The sequence below is a fragment of the Cervus canadensis genome, chromosome 17 (assembly GCF_019320065.1).
Source record: "Cervus canadensis isolate Bull #8, Minnesota chromosome 17, ASM1932006v1, whole genome shotgun sequence".
Lineage (NCBI taxonomy): Eukaryota > Metazoa > Chordata > Mammalia > Artiodactyla > Cervidae > Cervus > Cervus canadensis.
The window spans coordinates 37270466-37290488 of NC_057402.1; the positions used below are offsets into that span (position 1 = coordinate 37270466).

The following is a 20023-nucleotide window of genomic DNA, read 5'->3' on the forward strand; positions in this document are numbered from 1 at the left end:
ATCAAAGTTTTGTGGGGAGGTATTTCCACTCCAGTATTCTTGCCTGGAGAATCCCATGGACAGGAGCCTGGCGGGCTACAGTCCACGGGGTCACAAAGAGTTGGACATGACTGAGCAACTTCACTTCACTTCATTTTGAAACTATGTTAAGTTCCTCATTTATCATCAAACTTTCATCATTTATTTACTATAATATAGTCTTAAAATTTCTCATTTTACTTAATGAATATTCATCATTATCATTATTTATTTTAATGCTAAAATTGTCCCAGATCTGGTCAACAGAACCCTTTCCCCATCGTTCTCTGAGCACTTCACTTATGTTCCAGCACAAGTTAGGCTATTTTGAATGAATAATGTATCCTCTCCCTCTCTCTCTCCCTTCCCACCCTCCCACCCTTGCTCACCTAACTTAAGGTTTTGCAGATGCCTCCAAGTCCCACGGCATTTTCAAGCTCCTGTACTGTGGTATATGAGAGGTAATATACATACTATGAGCTAAGGCCTCAGACAACAGATCAGCAGCAGTATCCCTCTCCAGCATCTTTCAGGGATTGGGATACAACCAAGCCCCTAGTTTCCAGCCAAGAGTCTTTTAGTTCCCTTCTATCCCTAAGCACCTGCCACTTCCTTTGACTTCCAGAGCCTAGTAGGCTCCCAACTTCAGCCCCCCCATTACTTTGCTTTTTTCCCCCCCAAAATTAGTTCGTGGAGCTCTTATTTTCAGCCTGGTTATGTCTTTTTGTTTGCTTTATACATTGACTTGGCCAAAAAATTTGTTCAGCTCTTCCCATAATATCTTACAGAAAAACCCAAACAAACTTTTTGGCCAACCCAATATTTCATTTATTTATTGCTACAGTTTGGAGAAGAGAATGCACTCAATCCTACATTCTGCAAGCCATCTTAAAAGGGAAGTCAGCTCCATTTCAACAGTGTTCTTTTTAAAAGAATATATGCCAACATGTCAAATTATAGCAAAAAAGACATTGGGGAAATCCATATGATAGCAAGCCTGAGAGTCCTGGAGAGAAAGTGGCAAAGTTACTATCTTTAGGTGACCACTCCCCCAGACCCTGCCCTGTTCCTCCGTTGCTAGGTTTGCCTGGTGGTGCTCAGGGAGGGGAGAAGGTGGAAAGCTTGGAATGAGGGCTACAGGAATACACGAAAGGCCCTGTAGGATCCTGGATCGAGGCGCCACTTCTGGCCAGGTCCAAACGTAGGGCTGCCCTGGTGTTGATGCCGGCCCTATAAGGTCCCCCAACTCCCAAAGGAATGATACTGATTCCAACTCTTAGCGAGGATCACTTGGCTGGAGGAGGGGGTGCTTGCTCCCTTGAAGCACCAGAGCTGTCTGTGGTCAGCACAGGTTGTAAGGCTCAAGTGGAAGGACAGTCAGTCCACTCTGGCCCCATCCTGCCACTCAACCTATTAGTATGTAAGGGGACTCAGAACCATTTAACCCTCCCCAAATCCACACACTTTCCCTAGGCATCCTTTCCCCAATGTCTGCAGATAGCTGTCTCCCACACCACCAGGCTTACTCCCTACTTCTTGCAGTGCTCCTTGCTTTCGGCAAACTCCATGGGCACAGACAGGGGGTCTTTTTCTGTAAGACCTCCTGAGTCCTGGCAGCAGGCAAATCCTAGAGAACTGCCGGCTACAGTACAACCACTTTTCGCAAAGGTAAGACAGCGAGAGCCAGGGTCCGCCTCAGGCTCCCCAGTTGTACAAAGGGTGCAGACGCTGTTCTGCCAGCCTCCCTTTAGGGAAAGGGGGAGGCCTGAGTAGGTCTGGAAGTACCAAGGTCAGCCCCGGGGTGACGACCCTAGGAGGTTGGCTCAGAAGAGCCAGAGGCACTCTTTTGGTGCCGGCCCCGCCCATTTCCGAGTGGGCGTAGCTCACAGCTGCTGCCCCCAGCGGGGCTCGGCTGGGCTCTCCGCGGGGTCCTAGTGCCCTCCGCACCGCCACTCCATACCTCCGAGGCCGTGGGCACGCGCTCTCACTAGCCTGCTGGAGGCTGCCGGCGCCCGGGCGGTCCGACCGCTGAACTCGCCTCCGCTACCTTTCCAGGGCCTTCCCGTCATGAGAAGCGCTCTCCCTCTGCTCCTTTTCTCTCTGGTTACCTTTTGCGGGAGAGGTGAGTTCTTTTCGGGGAAGGAGGGAGAGGCGCCTGAGTCTGGCAGGGCCGGGCTGAACTGGCTGTAGGTGGGAGGGAAGGGGGGGTTGCTTAGCACCCGGGGGAGTGGCCCGAGATTGTCCCCGACGAGTGGGGGCTTGGGCGGGGCTAAGCCCACTCTCCAGCTGCAGGGGAGGGGCAGGATGAATGGGTCTGCGAGGTTTGGGGTGGGGACCGCGTGTCCTCTGCGTGGCTACCAGGGCCACCCTCCGAATCCAGCGCCTTTGGGCTGGGTAGCGGGGCTGAGTGGACGGGAAGGTGTGCTCAATCCCAGCGCTATTGTAGAGACAGCGAAATTTAGCTTGGGGGTGGGGAGGTGGGGTGGGGTGGTACTCAACTCGCCAGTCCAAGTGTGTTTGGGGGTGGATCTCCTAGGAAACACACTTCGTTTGGCACCTCTGTCCCTGGTCACCCATCCCCTAGGGGTTGGCCGTCAGGGACAGCCAGCTTAGCTGAGTGCAGGGCTGGGGAAGTGGGGCCTGCCACTCAAGAACCTGCAGACTCTACCTCGAAGGGAAACCCAGTCAGTCCTTCCCAAGCAGAGTCCAGGTATGGTGAGGATTGCCTGCTCTGGGCCTCAGTCTCCCCATCTGTGCTCCGAGGACTCTCAGTTCCTACCCTCCAGCCCAAGCTTGTCCTTCCGGCTCTAATCAGCCCTGAGGACCAGGGCTGTATCTTTCTTGGACAGAGATATACCAGAGGGTGCTGGAAGAAGATGGGGGGACGTGCAAGGTTCCTCTTGGGAAGTGGAGCTCTGACCAGAGACCATATCTGCACTCCATGTGTGTGTCCTGGCTCTGTCACCACTTGTTCACTGACCCTCTCTGAGCCTCCGTTTCCCTGTCTGTTCTATGGGTATCATATGCCCTGACTACATACTTGGGGACTCAAGTTTGTCAGCTGCAGTGTTTCTTAAATATGGTCCTAGGGCCACCTGTATCAGAAACGCCAGTACACATCCCTGGGCCTCATCCTAGGCTCACAGGGTCAGAATTTCTGGAAATGGAGCCCAGGAATCTGCATTTATACAAGCATACTGGTGATTCTTACACATGATTGGAGAAGCTATGGGTAATATGAGCTCTTTGTAAAAGCTGAAACCCTCAACTTTTGGGGGAAAAATCTATAGCTGCCTTTTAATAAATGCAAATCTCTTGTTCCCTTCCTCTGTTAAGGACAAACATCCCCAACTGAAAATCATTCTGCCTTTCAGATGCCCACTTGCCAAGATTCTATGAAAGTGACCCTTCACTTTCTGTGGTTTGTGAAAAGAAAGGATTAGCGACTCATGGACTGTAGACTGGTAGGATCCTCTGTCCATGGAATTCTCCAGGCAAGAATACTGGAGTGGGTAGCCATTCCCTTCTCCAGGGGATCTTCCTGATCCAGGGGTGGAACCTGGGTCTCCTGCAATGCAGGCAGATTCTTTACCATCTGAGTCATCAGGGAAGCCCCGATAGCTATGGGCCTTGTATTACAAACCAATAGCTATTTATTGCCTTTCCATTTTTCCAATATAGCTTTAATGATAAGCTCTGCTTTTTCAAACTGTACACACACTAACCCAGTTTAGAATTCCAGCCATGGCTTCCTCGCAAACTGTCACCCCTCTCAGACTGTTAACGCCTGAAGAGAAGGCCTAAGAAGACCAGGCCCTGGACAGAGGCAGGTCGGGCCCACTCCTCCTCAGAATCACTGGGTCATGACTGACCCCTAGTGGTGGCCTCTGTGTGTATCTCTGCCAGCCCCAGGGCTCGGAGGTGACCCCCGACTGTGTCTGGGAAGCTTTCACCTCTTCTGGGCCACCCCTGTCATCTGGGTTCCTGTTCCTTGTCTTTTAAACCTGGCAGGCCTCACAGGCATAAAGCAGCAGATTGAAAAGCCTAACCATGTATTGTTTGAACCCCCTGCAACCTTTGCTGCTCCCCCCACCCCGCCTCCCCCCGACACTGTACACGTATACACGTACAAATGCAGGCACAGCCGTGAGTACACACTTGGCTCTGGACCCCTCCATGGCTTCTGCAGGGACAGGCTCCTTAAGGGTGTGATAGAAGACCCAGGGGTTGGGGATTGGGGTGGGAGGGGGGCTCTATCTGAAAGAGCTTCCTAGACCTGGCTCTGCCTCTGACTTGCTGGGGCTCCTTGAGTAAGTTCCTCCCCCTCTTTGGTCTCAGTTTCCCCAGATAAGAAACAGAGTGGAATAAGTGGTCTAAGGTTTTTGGAACTGCTTTCTCTGGAGCCCACAGCTGGTCCTCAAGATGGGAAGGGGTCCCTGGGGGCCAACTGAATGCCTGAGAGGCAGGACAGCCCCAAAGGTGAGCAACCTGAGCCTCCCAGGGGCTCAGAGCTGGAACACAGGCTCTCCCAGCCTGCCAAGCAGCCCTGGCCTCTTAGATACCCAGGTAAACCAGCCTCCTGGGGCTGCAGAGATGTGAGATCCAGCCCTTCAGGGGTGGGGGCCACGAGCTACAGATTCTGACCTGAGCTGTCCCAGACATGCCAGATGGACTTGGGCAAGTCATACCCTGCTGAAATGGTGGGTCAACTCGGGGGGCTACAGACTGGCTTCCAGCAGCTGGCCTCTCGGAGGGGGTCCAGGGTAATGAGAGGCAGAGCTCAGAATGTAGGCCAGGCATCCACAGGACCCTCTGGGCAGCCTGGGGCAGTTTGGGGGAGGGACAGTGGGCAGCAGGTGCGCTGGGAGCATCTTTCACAGGCACTAAATATTGCATCTGCTCCAGATAGGCAACGAGTTGGAAAGTGTGTGGAGCCGGCAGGGTGGTAGCTCCCCTCTGTGGCCTTGCATCCAGCCCAGCTCCCACCCAGGAGTCCACCTCAGACTTGCTTTGTCGGGCAGTTCACACTCGGGGTCCTCTGGCCACATCCAGAGATGTAATCCCAGTGCAGCGCCTGCTGAGCCAGCAGACCCACCCCCACCGCCTCAGCCTTCCTTATTCCCTCATCCTTTCCCCCTCTTTCTTGCTGCCCCACTATTTCCTCTGTACACCTTCATCTCTTCCCTTATCCCTGGGATCTCCTGCTCAGGTGTCCTTGACCTTCCTCGGAGGCTCCTTCTTTCCAAAGCCCTTCCCCCACTTACCCTGAACTGAAGTCACCAGAGTGAACATGATGGAGTTTCTGAACCTCACCTTCACTCCCAAACATGTGAGGGAGATGGGACAAAGACCCAGATGCCACGTGGCAAGAGATCTGGGGTGTGAAAAAGGGCAGCTCTGGGGCTGGGAGCATTCAGTGGGGCTCACGACCACCTCAGGCTCCTTGCAGGAGGCTGCCTTTACTGGGTCTCAAATGTGGTTCTGAGCCCAGACCCCTCCTTTAAGCTCCAGACCAGGAGCCAACTGCCAGTTGGACCCCTTCATCTGGTGTCTCAAAGGCACCTTCCTCTCTATAGGGCAGAGTCTGAACGCAAGAAACTGCCCCCTGGCCCAGTCCTTTTCTCTTTTAGTGAAAGCATCACCATCTCCCCAGCTCTGAACACAAATTCACATTTGAGTAATGTCTCTCCTCCACTACACGGGAGGCTCTCTGAGGGCAGGAGCCATTTCTGGGTCTGTGCTGGCTGTTATACCCAGCACATAAGGCAGTGCCTGGCATAAGAAAGACACTCAGATATTTGACGGCTGGTGGCTATTCTGGCAGAAGAGTGCACTGGAAGACTTAGAAGTGAGACAGTGAAGGTCACATGGGGAAATAAAAACAGTATATATGGCTGAAATGTAGAGCACCTGGGCATAGAGGTGGAGAGGTAAAAAAAGATCAGGTTGAAGAAGTAATGCTGGTGCCAGGAGCACAGGACTTTGGATGCCAAGCTGAAACATGGGGATGTGAACTCGGCCTACAGCTCTGAGAGGTTATGGGCAGGGATGGGCTCTGATCCAGTAGCTGTAGGAAGACCACTCTGGCACTATGGGACGTGGCAGCAGGGGCAGAATTGGGGTGGGGAGACCAGCAAAGAGGTCTCCCTGGAAGAGCCTGGGGGCAGGGTGGTGAGCCAGGATCAGGGCTGGGGAGATGGAGAGAGGAGGACGGACTGAATGACTTGGAAAGTGGAAGAGACAGAACCGGGTGGCCACTTGGATGAACCAAGAGAGGGGTCAGAAATAGATGCCCAGGTGCCATTCACTGTCAGCGGCAACAGGAAGAGGAAGATGTAGGGTTGCGGGGAGAGAGCTGAACTCTGTCTTGGACAAATATAATTGGAAGACCCCAAGGAGAGGCAGGCCTGCCAGCATCCTAGCTGCTCCGACTGGCCCTGAGGGCACCTGTGTCCCCTGGCCTTTGCAGCTTTCCCTTTCCCTGCCATCTGTTGGGTGAGGACCCTGCAGATCTGACTCTGTGTGTGTGTGTGTGTGTGTGTGTGTGTGTGTGTGTGTGTGTGTGTGTGTGTGTGTGTGTGTTTTCCCAGGGGACTGCCGTGTGGCCAATGCAGAGGAGAAGCTCATGGACGACCTTCTGAACAAAACCCGCTACAACAACTTGATCCGCCCAGCCACCAGCTCCTCCCAGCTCATCTCCATCCAGCTGCAGCTCTCCCTGGCCCAGCTCATCAGTGTGGTAGGTACAGGGGGCAGATGTGCCCCAAGGTTATTCATCTGATGTTTTTCCATATGTGAAAATTAAGGAATTTGCCTAAACTTTGAGACCCCTGACTCGGCCTCTAAGTTATTATTTTTCTTTCCCAACTACTGTCTGTGTCTTTGCACTTGCTCTTTTCTTTGCTAAAGAGGTCTTGCCCACTTTGTGCACTCTTGTTCCACACTCTGGAGCCACCTGCACATCCATGACCTCAATACCAATTACAATGCTTTGGCTTCAAGCATAGTTGGATGACCAACAAAGCATCCAACTATAAATGGCTAAAACAATAAGGACATCTGTTATATCACATAACAAGAGAGCAGACCAGTCATTTCAGTGTTGGTTAATGCAGTAATTCAGTGATGTCAGGATTCTAGGTTGTTGGCAATGATGTCAGGACTCTGGGATTCTCTTGTTTCCTGCCCCCACCCCCACACCATGATCACAAGATGGCGGCCATGGTTCCAAACATAAAATCTTCACATGACAATGTCTGTGGCAGTAAATGCCAAATCTTTTTTTGGGTACCTTTTTAAGTATGAGGAAGACTTTCCTAGAGACCTCCCCACCTCTGGGCATCCCAATGGCCAGGGCTACAGCTCATGCCTAAGCTTTCACTGATTATTGGCTGGAGGAATGGAATTACCATGGTTAGCTAAGACTTAATAATATGTGGTGGGACTTCCCTGGTGGTCCAGTGGCTAATACTCCATGCTCCCAATGCAGGGGGCCTGAGTTCCATCCCAGGTCAGGGAACTAGATCCTGCATGCTGCAACTAAAGATCTCACATGTTGCAATGAAGATCAAAGATCCTGCGTGATGCAACTAAGACCTGGCACAGCTAAGTATATAATAAAGTATGTGGCTAGGAGGCCAGAGAAGGGCCCATGAAGTTCATGAGTATGCAATATCTAACAAAGTCGTAGTTTTATTAACAAAGAAGTTGTAAGGGTGGAATGACCACTGAGTAGGCAGCCAACAGGCCTGCCACAGACAGATGGGCCTCCAACATGGCCATAAGCATCTCTTCCTTCTACCTTATCATCTCCCCTGTCTGTTGAACAGATGACCTCACATATCCCCTGCCTATCGGGGAGAAATAGGAATCGGGGTACAGAAACCTATGGGTACAGAGGCCCGGGTGTAGGAACATGGCCAGAGTCAGCTGCTGCCTTGAGGGTCTGGATAATGAGGGTAGTCACTGAGGGTATGGAAATGAAGACTGGATTATAGAGTCCACGAGTAGGGTTGTCATGTGTAGACGTGGGACCTGGGTAGGGGTACTGAGGAAGGCTGAGGTACAAGGAGCTCCCTCTCTCCCCTCTGCTGTCTCTGAGTTGGGGGTGCCTGAGAAAACCATGGCCCATTGTTAATCTTCCTTGTGGCCCTTTCCACATCCCCACGCACAGGTCTGGAACCCTGCCTCTGAAAGCAGCTCTGAGAGGAGCATTCACATGGGGAGTGTGTAGGGCACTGTGTCCAGGCGAGGGGAAGGAGCCAGCCAAGATGGCTGAACCTCCTCTGGTCCAGCGACTGCCTTCTTATCCCTAGCCTCTCTCCCTAGCCCAGTCGACCCCCACAAAGCCAGCCCCTCCAACCTATAGCCCTCGAGAAGGCTTTGGCTAAATTACTGGCTGGCTTCCTCCCCTGGGAGGAAGCACAGCTCCAGAATGGGGGAGGGGTGAAAAGCCTGTGTTCTCTGCCCCTCTCCTCTCCGCAGGCCAACTGGAAGGAATAAGCGCTTCTGGCCAGGCCGCTCCCAGGCTGGTGTCTGAGTGTTATTGTCCAGCCAAGGGCTTTTTGCTTAATGGGGTGAGCCCAGCTGCTGCCCTAGTGAGGGAGGACAGGCAGGCAGCTCTCACCACATTTCCAGGGTCAGGCTGCCCCTCCCAGATCTGCTCTGTGGGGGTAACAGAAGTTACCAGAAAGAGGAGGGCACACAGCCTCCAGCCCCAACACCTGTGAGCATAGCACTGTGAGCTGTCATAATCCCAAAAGCTGTGTATAGAACAAATATGAGGTTTGGGGGCTTACTTTCCCTACTGTATTTCAGGGTTTGGTTTTCGAGGAGGAAGGATTAAGGGCATAACCAGTTTAAAGATGCAAGTTTCTAGGGTGCAAACAGGGAGTTTGTGCCATGTGAAGGCCAGCAGGCCTTCCGAGATTGCACTCTGGGAATGCTGGGGCTGTCTTTGGGAAGGCAGCTGCTGGGGAAGCAGAGAGGACTGAGACACAGGACTAAAGAACAAGAGACCTTTCTGGGTGATAGCAATGTTCTATACCTTGAAAGGAGATGGGTTACCTGGATAATGCATTGTTAAAACTGATCAAACTGTACCACTTAAGATCTATGCCTTTCATAGTATGTAAATTGTACCTCCACTTCAAAAAAATTTTTTAAGGCAGATGAAGGTTTTTAGCTTCCATTAATGACAGAGTTGCCTGTTGCAGATTAACTTTCTCACAAGAATATTTAGAAAAGCCAGACAAAAATGCCTCTCCTCCCCACAGTTAATTTGAAGGTCTTGGAGAGTTTAGCTAGGATTTGAGGGACCAGGACCCAGGAGGTAGCCCTGACAGTTTCTGGTGCTTTCCCCCTCATTTGATGATTGGTAGACAAACATTGGGCCAAGGGGCTAGGGAGCTGAATCCCAAAGTGGTGGCTAAGAGGTTGGGAAGCCTAACTGAATCATTGCCACTCTTGCAGGCCTGAGATGACACAAATTGGAATTGGAGCCCCACCAAGGAGATGGGGCTTTGGTGAGAACCTTGAAAGGACCATCCCTAAGAATCAAAATGAGTCAAGAACAGACCAGCTCTCACGAAAACTAAAACCTGCTTTGAGCCAGTTCAGTCACAGATGATGAAAATGATTTGCCCTTCCTCTGACTGCCTGCCTTAAAACCAAAGTTGGTCCTCCCTGGAGGCAGATAAAGTCAGATAAAAACCTACTAAGAAAGCAATAAGACAAGATGAAATAAGAAAAGATAAAACAAGAGATAAAAGAAGGGAAATACACACAGATGATTCAGATATTGAAGTCATCAGACATAGACTTTAAAATAACTTGCATTATGACAGTAAAATTTATGTTATGTGTTTTTTTACCACTACTAAAAATAAACAGAAGAAATTTTCTTAAAAAGAAAATACCATGCATTAATATGTTCAAGAAACGTAAAGTGATAGAGAATTTAAAATGTATTAGATGGGTTTAATAGCAGATTGGTCATGGCAAAAGAGAAAATTAACAGCAAGAGAGGTCAATTGAAAATATCTAGACAAATGATAGAAAAAAGGAAGGAAAACATAGAAATGAAGATAATATGGTATGTGATAAAAATGTCAGGTTTAACATGTGCATCTAGAGTTCCTGAAAGAGTGGATATAAAAATAAGACAGAAGCAATATTTGAGGTGATACTGACTGAGAATTTTCCAAAACTGACTAAAGATATTAAGATACAGGTGCAAGAGGCTCTATGAACCCTATGTGGAATAAATACAAAGAAAATCTTACCAAGGTACATTATAGACAAACTCCTGATCACCAAAGACAAAGAAAATCTTAAAAGCAGTCAGGAAGAAACAAGTCAGAAGAAACAATAAAACTAACAGCTGAAATGGAAGCCAGAAAATTAAATGACATTTTTTAAATGCTGTAAGAAAAACCTGCAAACTTAGATGTATACAACCAGTAAAAAAAAAAAAAAAAATTAAAAATGAAGGTTAAACAAAGATGTTTTCAGACAAAAAGAGAGAGAGAATTTAATAAAAGAAGACCCAATACTAAAGGATGTTCTTTAACCATAAGGAAAAATGATCCCAGATGGAAATACAGAAATGTAGGAAAGAATGAAGCATAACAGAAAGGGTAATTATATGGGTGAATTTGAACTGATATTGACAGTATAAAATAAAAAATATATCATGCAAGGTTTTTATTATATGTAGAATTAAAAACATAACAATAGCCCCAAAGTAAAGAGGGCGTAGATGAAATGTTCTAAAGTTCTTGCCTTGTTCTAGAAGTGATAAAAGTACTAATTTATATGAGGTGCTAAAAGGTTAAGTATATGCATCTTTTAGTCTCCAGAGTAACTACTAAAAAAAGAATCACATTAATAAGGGGAGAATGGATAATAAAATAGTTAATCCAAAATAAGGCAAGAAAAGAGAGAAAGGGAATAAACAGAAAACAGATAGATAGTAGGTTTAAACCCAAATATATCAGTAACTACACTAAATGTAAATGGTCTAAATACTCTAATTAAAACAAGACATTTGGGGGGAAAAGACAATTGACATGCATCTTCTCTCTCCTCTTTCCGTTTACCCTTCAAGAGCCTAGAATGTGGGTATAATGGCTGCAGCTGCAGTAGTCATTGTGGACCATGCAGATGAGGACCACATTCTAGATGTGGTAGAGAAGAAATCTGGAAGGTCCCTATTGACTTTGTAGAGCATAACTGCCATATTACCTTGGAGATACTTAAGGTTTGGTTTCAGACCACTGCAATATAGTGAATATTAAGTCACATGATTTTTTTGGTCTCCCAGTACATATAAAAAGTATGTTTACACTATGCTGTATTAAGTGTGCAATAGCATTATGTCTAAAATGCAATGTACATAACTTAATTTTAAAGTGCTTTATTGCTAAAAAAAAAAAAAAAAGCTAACCATCATCTGAGTTGTAATTTTTTTTGTAGTAGTAACATCAAAGATCACTGATCACAGATCACCAGGACAAATATAATAATTAAAAAGTTTTAAATGTTGCAAAAATGACCAAAAGGTGACATAGACACACACAGTGAGCAACTGCTGTTGGAAAAACTGTCAATACGATGCTCCACACAGAGTTGCCACAAACCTTGAATTCAGAAAAGATGCAGTATCTAGGAACCGAGAGATGATAGTGGCAGAGGAGATGGGGAGAAGCAGGCAAGTCTGAACTTGTGTAGGGTCCCCAACCCCCCAAGCTGGTACTGTGGCCTGTTAGGAACTGGGCTGCACAGCAGGTGAATGGTGAGTGAACAATCAAAGCTTCATCTGTATTTACAGCTGTTCCCCATCACTCCCATTACCACCTGAGCTGTGCCTCACGTCAGATCAGCAGGAGCATTAGATTCTCATAGGAGCACAAATCCTAACCCTAAAGTCAAAGTGGAATGTCCTAAGATTGCCACAAAATAGAAATAAAGTGCACGATAAATGTAACGCATTTGAATCATCCTGAAACCACCCCCCCCCCCAATCCATGGAAAAATTGTCTTCCACAAAACTGGTCTCTGCTACCAAAATGGTTGGGGACCCATTGATCTACAGGACTTACTGATGGATCAGAGAGCCAGGGATCAGGAACAACTGCCAGGCTTACTGGCTTGTGGAATTGTGTGGCTGGGGTGCCATTCACTGAGATGGCAGTGCCAGTGGAAGCCCAGGTCTGGGTGAAGATAAGGAGCTCTGTCTCAGGCACGCTGGTTATGAAATACCTCTGAGCCTTTTGCAGATGTTAGGTCAGAGGTTGGTCACATGGCCCCGAAGCTCACAGCCTTTTGCTTGATAAAGTGGGGTCTGTTCACCTCCTCCTTGGTGAACTGATAGTGGCATTTCCCTCCCCAGAATGAGCGAGAGCAGATCATGACCACCAACATCTGGCTGAAACAGGTAAGTGCCCTGCAGGGTCCCCAGCCCAAGGAGACGTTTCCTCCAGGGCTGCCCCTTGGCGGCGAGGGACCTACAAGTGATGGGGCCTTGCCTGTCTGCTCAGGAATGGACAGATTACCGCCTGGCCTGGAACAGCTCCCGCTATGAGGGTGTGAACATCCTGAGGATCCCTGCAAATCGCGTCTGGCTGCCTGACATCGTGCTTTACAACAAGTAAGTGAGAGGGATGGCCAGTGGTGAGGGCCAAGCCTGGGGGTCCTCCAGTCCTGGGCTTCAGCCAGACCTCTGGGCTGTCAGGGTACAAGAGGAATTAGAGATGCACAGAGCCAGCACCCTCAGTTACAGAGAGGAATTGGAGACCAAGAGATGGGAAGGATCTTAGGACTCAGGCACTGCTGGCACCAGGGCCAACCTTCTGACCCCGAGTCCAGGGCTCTTTCTGTCCTCCATACAGTCTTTTTGACTGTCAGTTGCTTTGTTTGTGTAGCACTGACTTGATATGCATACATATTTCAGGTAGGTGGAGGGGGCTAAACAGACTTCCCAGGTCCTAGTACCAACAAAAGCATGAAATGATTATGAGTAGGTGGTATAAAAACAGAAAGACCTGACTTCAAATCTTAGCCATACTGCTTAGTAGTTTTCTGAACTTGAAGGCAGCTGACTTCTCTGAACCTTGGTTTTCCCATCTGTAAAATGGGGACAATAATATTAATAATACCTACTTCATTGGACCGTTGTGAGGCTTAAATGAGCTCATCTACATAAAGCCTTTAGGCTGCTTTATGGCAGGGTCTCTCTCTGCTGTGCAACTGCCAATTAAAGCAGGCCTTTCCAGTGAGAGCATGGGGGTTTGGAAGAGTGACTAGTGAGAAATAATCCACAGGGCTCTTTGGCCAGTTCTAACAACAGCCAGACGTCATCTATGTGTTTCATGATGTTCTCCTCCATGCCTTGCCCCTGCCCCCAGTGCCGACGGGACCTATGAGGTGTCTCTCTATACCAACGTGGTGGTCCGCTCCAATGGCAGCGTCCTGTGGCTGCCCCCTGCCATCTGCAAGAGCGCCTGCAAGATCGAGGTGAAGCACTTCCCCTTTGACCAGCAGAACTGCACCCTCAAGTTCCGCTCCTGGACATATGACCACACGGAGATTGACATGGTCCTCAAGACGCCCTCGGCCAGCATGGATGACTTCACCCCCAGTGGCGAATGGGACATAGTCGCCCTCCCTGGGCGAAGGACAGTGAACCCGCAGGACCCCAGCTATGTGGACGTGACTTATGACTTCATCATCAAGCGCAAACCGCTCTTCTACACCATCAACCTCATCATCCCCTGCGTGCTCATCACCTCCCTGGCTATCCTCGTCTTCTATCTGCCATCCGACTGTGGCGAGAAGATGACGCTGTGCATTTCCGTGCTGCTGGCTCTCACCGTTTTCCTGCTGCTCATCTCCAAGATCGTGCCGCCCACCTCCCTCAACGTGCCGCTCATCGGCAAGTACCTCATGTTCACCATGGTGCTGGTCACCTTCTCCATCGTCACCAGCGTCTGCGTGCTCAACGTGCACCACCGCTCACCTAGCACCCACACCATGGCGCCCTGGGTCAAGCGCTGCTTCCTACACAAGCTCCCCACCTTCCTCTTCATGAAGCGCCCCGACAGCAGCCCCTCCAGGGTGCCCCAGTCCAGCCAGGCTCGCCTGACCAAGTCTGAGGCCACCACCACCACCACCTTGGCCATGGGCCCCACCAGCTCGTCCAACCTCTATGGGAACTCCATGTACTTTGTGAACCCTGGCTTGGCGGCTCCCAAGTCTCCAGTGGCCTCAGACTCAGCGGGTATCCCCAGAGATTTCCGGCTGAGGTCTTCTGGGAGGTTCAGGCAGGATGTGCAGGAGGCTTTAGAGGGAGTCAGCTTCATTGCCCAGCACATGAAGAGTGACGATCTGGACCAGAGTGTAAGTTGCTAGCCCAGCCCCCAACACCCGCCCAATGGAAGAGGTTTGGACTCTACAGTCAGTTTCCCATTTCCTGAAGTTAATTCATGAGACAAAGGCTCTCAGATTCTTTGCTTGAATAAGAAATCGAAAGCTAAGATGAGTTTTTAGTTTTGTGCTTCCAGGGAGAGGAAGGAAGTATCAATGATCCTTTTTAGTTTGTTTTGGGTTCCCCCAAAGCAGAGCTTGATATAAGGACCTAGGCAGAGGTAGTTTTTTTTTTTTCTGAAAAGTGATCCCACGAAGCACGTTAAGGAAGTGGAGAAAGTGAGACGGGGAAAGGAGGAGAGCCAGAGTGGGTATCAGTGAGCAGGAAACTGCTATGCGCTCTGGGGCATCAGACACCCCCTGCAGAAACGTGGGAGCATGCCTCAGAATCATCCCCTGGCAGGGAAAAGGGTATTTGCCCATCACTCCCATCCCCCATGGCTCGAGTAGCCCTGGGGCTTTAACTCCCCTGCACTTCCTGGTGACGCCAGCTGGCTGTGGAGCAAGCAGCTTTGGTGCAGGAGGAAGCCCTGGGGCAGAGCGGAGAGGAGAAGCAGGCAGGAAGTGGGAGGCTGTCCATGGGCTGGAAAATGATTCTGCAGCCTTTAGGGACACAGGTGGGCCAGGGCACCCAGGATCTCCACTCCCATGCTTGTCAGGCTTGTGAAGAAGCAACGCAAACATTTATAGCTTTTTGGAGTGTAGAACTATCCATTCAAATATTATTGCTACCAGGGTAATAAATTATCAACTAGGGTGACTACAATTACAGATTTCCAAAAAAGAGGTTAAGCTTATTTTCACAGGACAGAGCAATGAGTTCTAGAGCTCAGGCATCTCAATCAATTCCACTGAACAAGTAACGCTTCAGAGGACAATTTTATGACAGCTAAACACAGAATGTAATGGTAACAGTTAGAAATTTTCCAAACCAGGCAGGAGAACAAGTTTCAGAGTCTTGTGAATGTTCACATCTTAACACCTTATCGGATAAGATTCTTTGAACAGATTTTTTTATGATACAACATGCAGCTTCCCCGGGAAAAAAGAGGGCATCTCCATGTTCTTGCTGCTGCGGCTAAGTCACTTCAATCATGTCCGACTCTGTGCGACCCCATGGACCACAGCCTACCAGGCTCCTCCATCCATGGGATTTTCCAGGCAAGAGTACTGGAGTGGGGTGCCATTGCCTTCTCCGCTCCATGTTCTTACCTTCCTGCAATTCCTTTTCACCAGCCTTATTCTCAAGCGACGGTTCTGGGATTCCATTAGTTAGTGCCGAGAGAAAAGAACAGGGTGGAAAAGCTCCAAAATTACCCTGTGAGAAAGCTTTGCTAACAAGCAGAATATAGGACACAAGCTCTTCTACACCCTTGTCCTCGGAGTGTGGTCCTTGGACCAGCCGCACCAGCCTGGCCTGGGAGCTGGTTAGAGAGCCTGCAGCTCAACTGCCTGCCCGCAGTCTTCCCACCGCCATCCCAGACCTGGTGGCTCAGCAGCTGCATTTTCACCGGATCCCTAGTGGATGCCTAGGCTCAGTCCAGTTTGAGAATCGCACAGCTCTACAGAATGATCAGATTTCACTTTCTAAAAAATGGATTGAATTACGCTTGCTTTAGTTCAGAACCATTCAGTAGCTCAGCATCACCTAATTCATTGACTCCCAAACGTTCATATGCAGCCTGGGGCCTTGCTGGCTAATTAGGAACCACTTGGGCAACTTTTCAAAATACAGCTTTTGGGGCCACCTGTTCTGACTGAGCCGGGACCGCTGTGGGAGGCAGTCCAAGGGTTGTATTTTTAACCAGATCCCTGCCAGTTCCTGTGTAGACACAGGGTGAGAAGCTAGTCTCCTGCACCCGTGGCCTAGCCTGGCCCCCACCCTGAGCTCTCTCTTCTAAAGGTCTCACCACCCTCTAGCCCCTCCTCTAGACCTCCTCCTGTTTCTAACTCAGTTAATTAAAAGCATCTTGTGGGAAGGAGCCAGGCATGACCCGTGGTTACCATAACATAATGGCCTGTGTTCGCTGAGCTCCAACCACACATCAGGCGCTCTGCCAGGACCTGATAGACGTTACCGCTAACTCTCCCAGGAACCTGTGACGTGGCATTTACTCAAACTCCCATTTTACAATAGAGAAAACTAGGTCCAGAGAAGCTCACTGACTTGCCCAAGGTCACACAGCTGGCACAGAGCAGAGTCCAGGTCCGCACTCAGATCTTTCTGACGTCATTAACATTTCTTGCAGTGCCTTGCCCTGAACTGACACATGGTGGCCTTATTTGTTGATCGACTTTCTCGTGCCTAGCTGGAGAAAAGAGGCTTTCTTCCCTTCCAGAGCATGCTTGCTTGCCCCTAAGCCAGCCCGGGCTGCTTCTAATCTTCAGCACTTTCACCCTCCCTGGTGATTAACAGGTCACTATAAATAGTGCAGAAATATAAAAAGAGGGGGAGAGGCGCGTATACACACACAGAGTCGTTGGCACTTAGGGCTTTCAAAAAGAAACCCAAGAGCCCCATGTGAAGAGTGTGAGGTTTCTGCAGCGGCTGTGTTTGGTTGGGGGTGTGGGACTGGTTGACCAGCGGTCGTCCTGAAGGGTAGATGCCCACTGCTGACCAGGGCTCTGACAAATTGGGTCACTGACACCAGCCTGCCCATTGCTGCCCGAATTTCCAGCTCCAGAGCCTCTGCTGAATTCTGCCCATCCAGCCAGTCTCCACCGGAGCAAGTTCGCATGCAGAAGGATCCAGACAGGGTGGGCTGTGAAAGCGGAGGTGGGGGAGGAAGAGCAGGAGGCTGGGTCTCTCTGGGGGCATCTCCCCCAGGCCAGGGAGGCAGGCGCATCTGCGGTTGCACCTCAGGAGGCCAGTCAGGTTCCTGCCAATCCTTTATCCCACAGCTGAGTCTGAGAAGAACCACACAGAGCATTGGGGTGGGGGCGGGGAGCTGGGGGAAGGGCAGGAGGGTGGAGGAGAGAAACCTAGATGACTAGAAGGAGATGGGTCTTGTTTAGAGGAACTAGCAGACAATCTGCTGTTAACGGAATTGAACAAATTAAACAGCAGGATTTCCAGCTGTCCTGCAGGCCCCACTGCCCAGCCGCCTCTCAGCTCGGTGCACCCCAAATCTTCCTTTGGGTGAAGCCAGCTCAGACAGTGGGCTTGGGGTGGAAATGAGAGCAGGGGCCTTGTGAGCCTCAGGTCCTGCCCCCCTTATGTGTAATCGAGTTTGGTTTCGAATCGCATGTGTGGCATCAATAACCCCTTCCTCCTAACCTTCGTATACAGCCCAGCTCCCAGTGGCTCCATGATGCCATGGAGGAGGGGTGGATTGAGATAGGTGTGGGTAGGGGTGGACTGAGGACCCTAGAGGCACACAGGTTCGCGGCTGAAAAACCAGCCTCAGACTCAGAACGCGCCCTCCAAGTACTAAGTGGCCTGCAGGGTCCCTGGCCAGAGAGTGGGGCCCCAACTCAGGGGGAAGAGGGAAAACAGGACCCCCCCTCACTCGGCCCCTGTAACCGGCCCCTCTGTCTGCCCACAGGTCATCGAGGACTGGAAGTACGTGGCCATGGTGGTGGACCGGCTGTTTCTGTGGGTGTTCGTGGTTGTGTGTGTGCTCGGCACTGTGGGGCTCTTCCTACCTCCCCTCTTCCAGACCCACACGCCTTCTGAAGAGCCCTAGGCTGCCCTGCGTGTCTGAGGCCCCCAGGATGTGGGGTGAGATGCTGTGAGTGGCCAGGTGGACAGTTTGCCGCTTCCTTCTGGGTCACGGCAGATGAAGCCCTAAATAAATGAGTCAATAAGACATCAGCCTCATCCAACAGCCATAGCCATGGAGGGAGGTGGGGGAGCGGCAAGAATGAGGGGCCTGGACTGTCCTCTCTGAAGGCCTTGGAGGAACCCCAGGAAACCCCCAGCAGGAGGGTCTTTGGATACCTTAATTCTGGCCTATCTTCCTTCCCCAGCAGACAGTGCAGATAACGATGAGCATAACATTGGCATCTTACCCCCATCCCGGCCTACCTCTCACTCCATCTCTCTCCACTCCACCTATCCACGAGGTTCACTGGCCTTCTTTTAGTCCCTCACGTGCTTCAGTATCTTCCCAGCTTAGAGCCCCTGCCTTTGCTGTACATTCTACCAACACCTGCTTCTCTGGATGCCTCGGAAGCTCTCCAAACAGCTGCATCATTCAGGGCTCTGCTCCACCCGTCATTTGTCCAAGGCCACCTCCCCCAGAGGCCTCCCTCAGCCCTTCATTCCAAAGCATTCTCCCCCACAGCCGTGTTACCCCACCACCTTCCTCCAGTGCCCCTCAGCACCCAAGACTCTCATTAGAGTGTTTATTGTCCGCCTCTCACTCACTAGAGTGTGAACTCTGTGATAGTGGGGACCTAGACCTTTGTGTTTGCTGCGATATCCCCACAGGACAGAGCTCAGCACACAGTAGGGGCTCAATAAATGTTTGTTGAATGAATACATGGCTCCTATTCCTCCTTCCTGCACCCTCCTCTGAGCCTCTCCGTGGTTCCCCACCTGAAAGGAATGGCTGTCTCCTCCACACTCCCCAGCCCTGGTCACGTTCTGTTTTTCATCCTGCCTGGGTCAAGTGTGTCTCCTTCACTGATGTTCTGATTGGCTTCCCCTACATATTATCTCTTGCACAGTGCCTGGCCTGTAGTAGGCACTCAAAATATTTGTGGAATGGAGGAGGAGATTTTTTTAAAATCTATTTTAAAAATTATACAATAAAACTGACTTTTATGTAATGTTTTGTTAAGTTTAACACATGTATAGATTCATGTCTGGTGGCTCAGATGGTAAAGAATCTACCTGCAATGCAGGTAGACCAGGGTTCAATCCCTGAGTCGGGAAGATCCCCTTGAGAAGGAAATGACTACCCACCCCAGTATTCTTGCCTGGAGAATTCCATGGACAGAGGAGCCTGGCAGACTACAGTCTGTGGGGTCACGAGACTCAGGCACAACTGAGCAACTAGTGCACACATGTGCATGGTAAGTCACTTCAGTCATGGATTCAGGAGTCAAACCCCATCTCCTGAGGCTCCTGCATGACAAGGCAGGTGACTCTTTACCACTGAGCTACCGGGGAAGCCCAACACACACACAGATTTATGGAATCAGGATACAGGAGACACTCATCACCCAAAACAGTTCCCACCGGCTACTCCTTTATGGTCACGTGTCCCTCCACCCCTAACCCCCAGCAACCACTGAGCTTTTCTCCACTACAGTTTAGTCTCTTCAAGAATCCCTTCCTCTGGAAAGTGACTTCTTTCATTCAGCATGATGCCTTTGAGATACATCTAAGTTGGTGAGGGTACCAATAATTTGTTCTTTTGCAGCCATCATATGGATGTTGAAGCACATTTTAGGTTGTTATCAATTTGGGGCAATTATCAATAGCCTTACTATAAGCATTCACTTATAGGATTTTGTGTGATCAAAAGTTTTCATTTCTCGAGATAAATACTCAGGAATGTGATTTGTGGGTTACATGGGGTTGTTGTTGTTCAGTCACTAAGTTGTGTCTGACTCTTTGCGACCTCAAGGACTG

The 20023-nt window shown here is 49.9% G+C and overlaps 1 protein-coding gene across 2 annotated transcripts; it reads left to right on the top strand.

The window, feature by feature from the left end:
• Positions 1-1929: 1929 nt before the first annotated feature.
• Positions 1930-18923, top strand: CHRNB4 (cholinergic receptor nicotinic beta 4 subunit). 2 transcript variants are annotated; one of them, XM_043490198.1, is made up of 6 exons: positions 1930-2140; positions 6609-6757; positions 12410-12454; positions 12558-12667; positions 13425-14415; positions 17988-18923. In XM_043490198.1, exons 1-6 carry the CDS (start codon positions 2086-2088, stop codon positions 18126-18128), a joined length of 1491 nt encoding a protein of 496 aa, XP_043346133.1. In that variant the 5' UTR covers positions 1930-2085; the 3' UTR covers positions 18129-18923. The 2 variants fall into 2 exon arrangements, with proteins under 2 accessions (XP_043346133.1, XP_043346134.1); XM_043490199.1 differs by lacking the exon at positions 12410-12454.
• The last annotated feature ends 1100 nt before the right edge of the window (positions 18924-20023 follow it).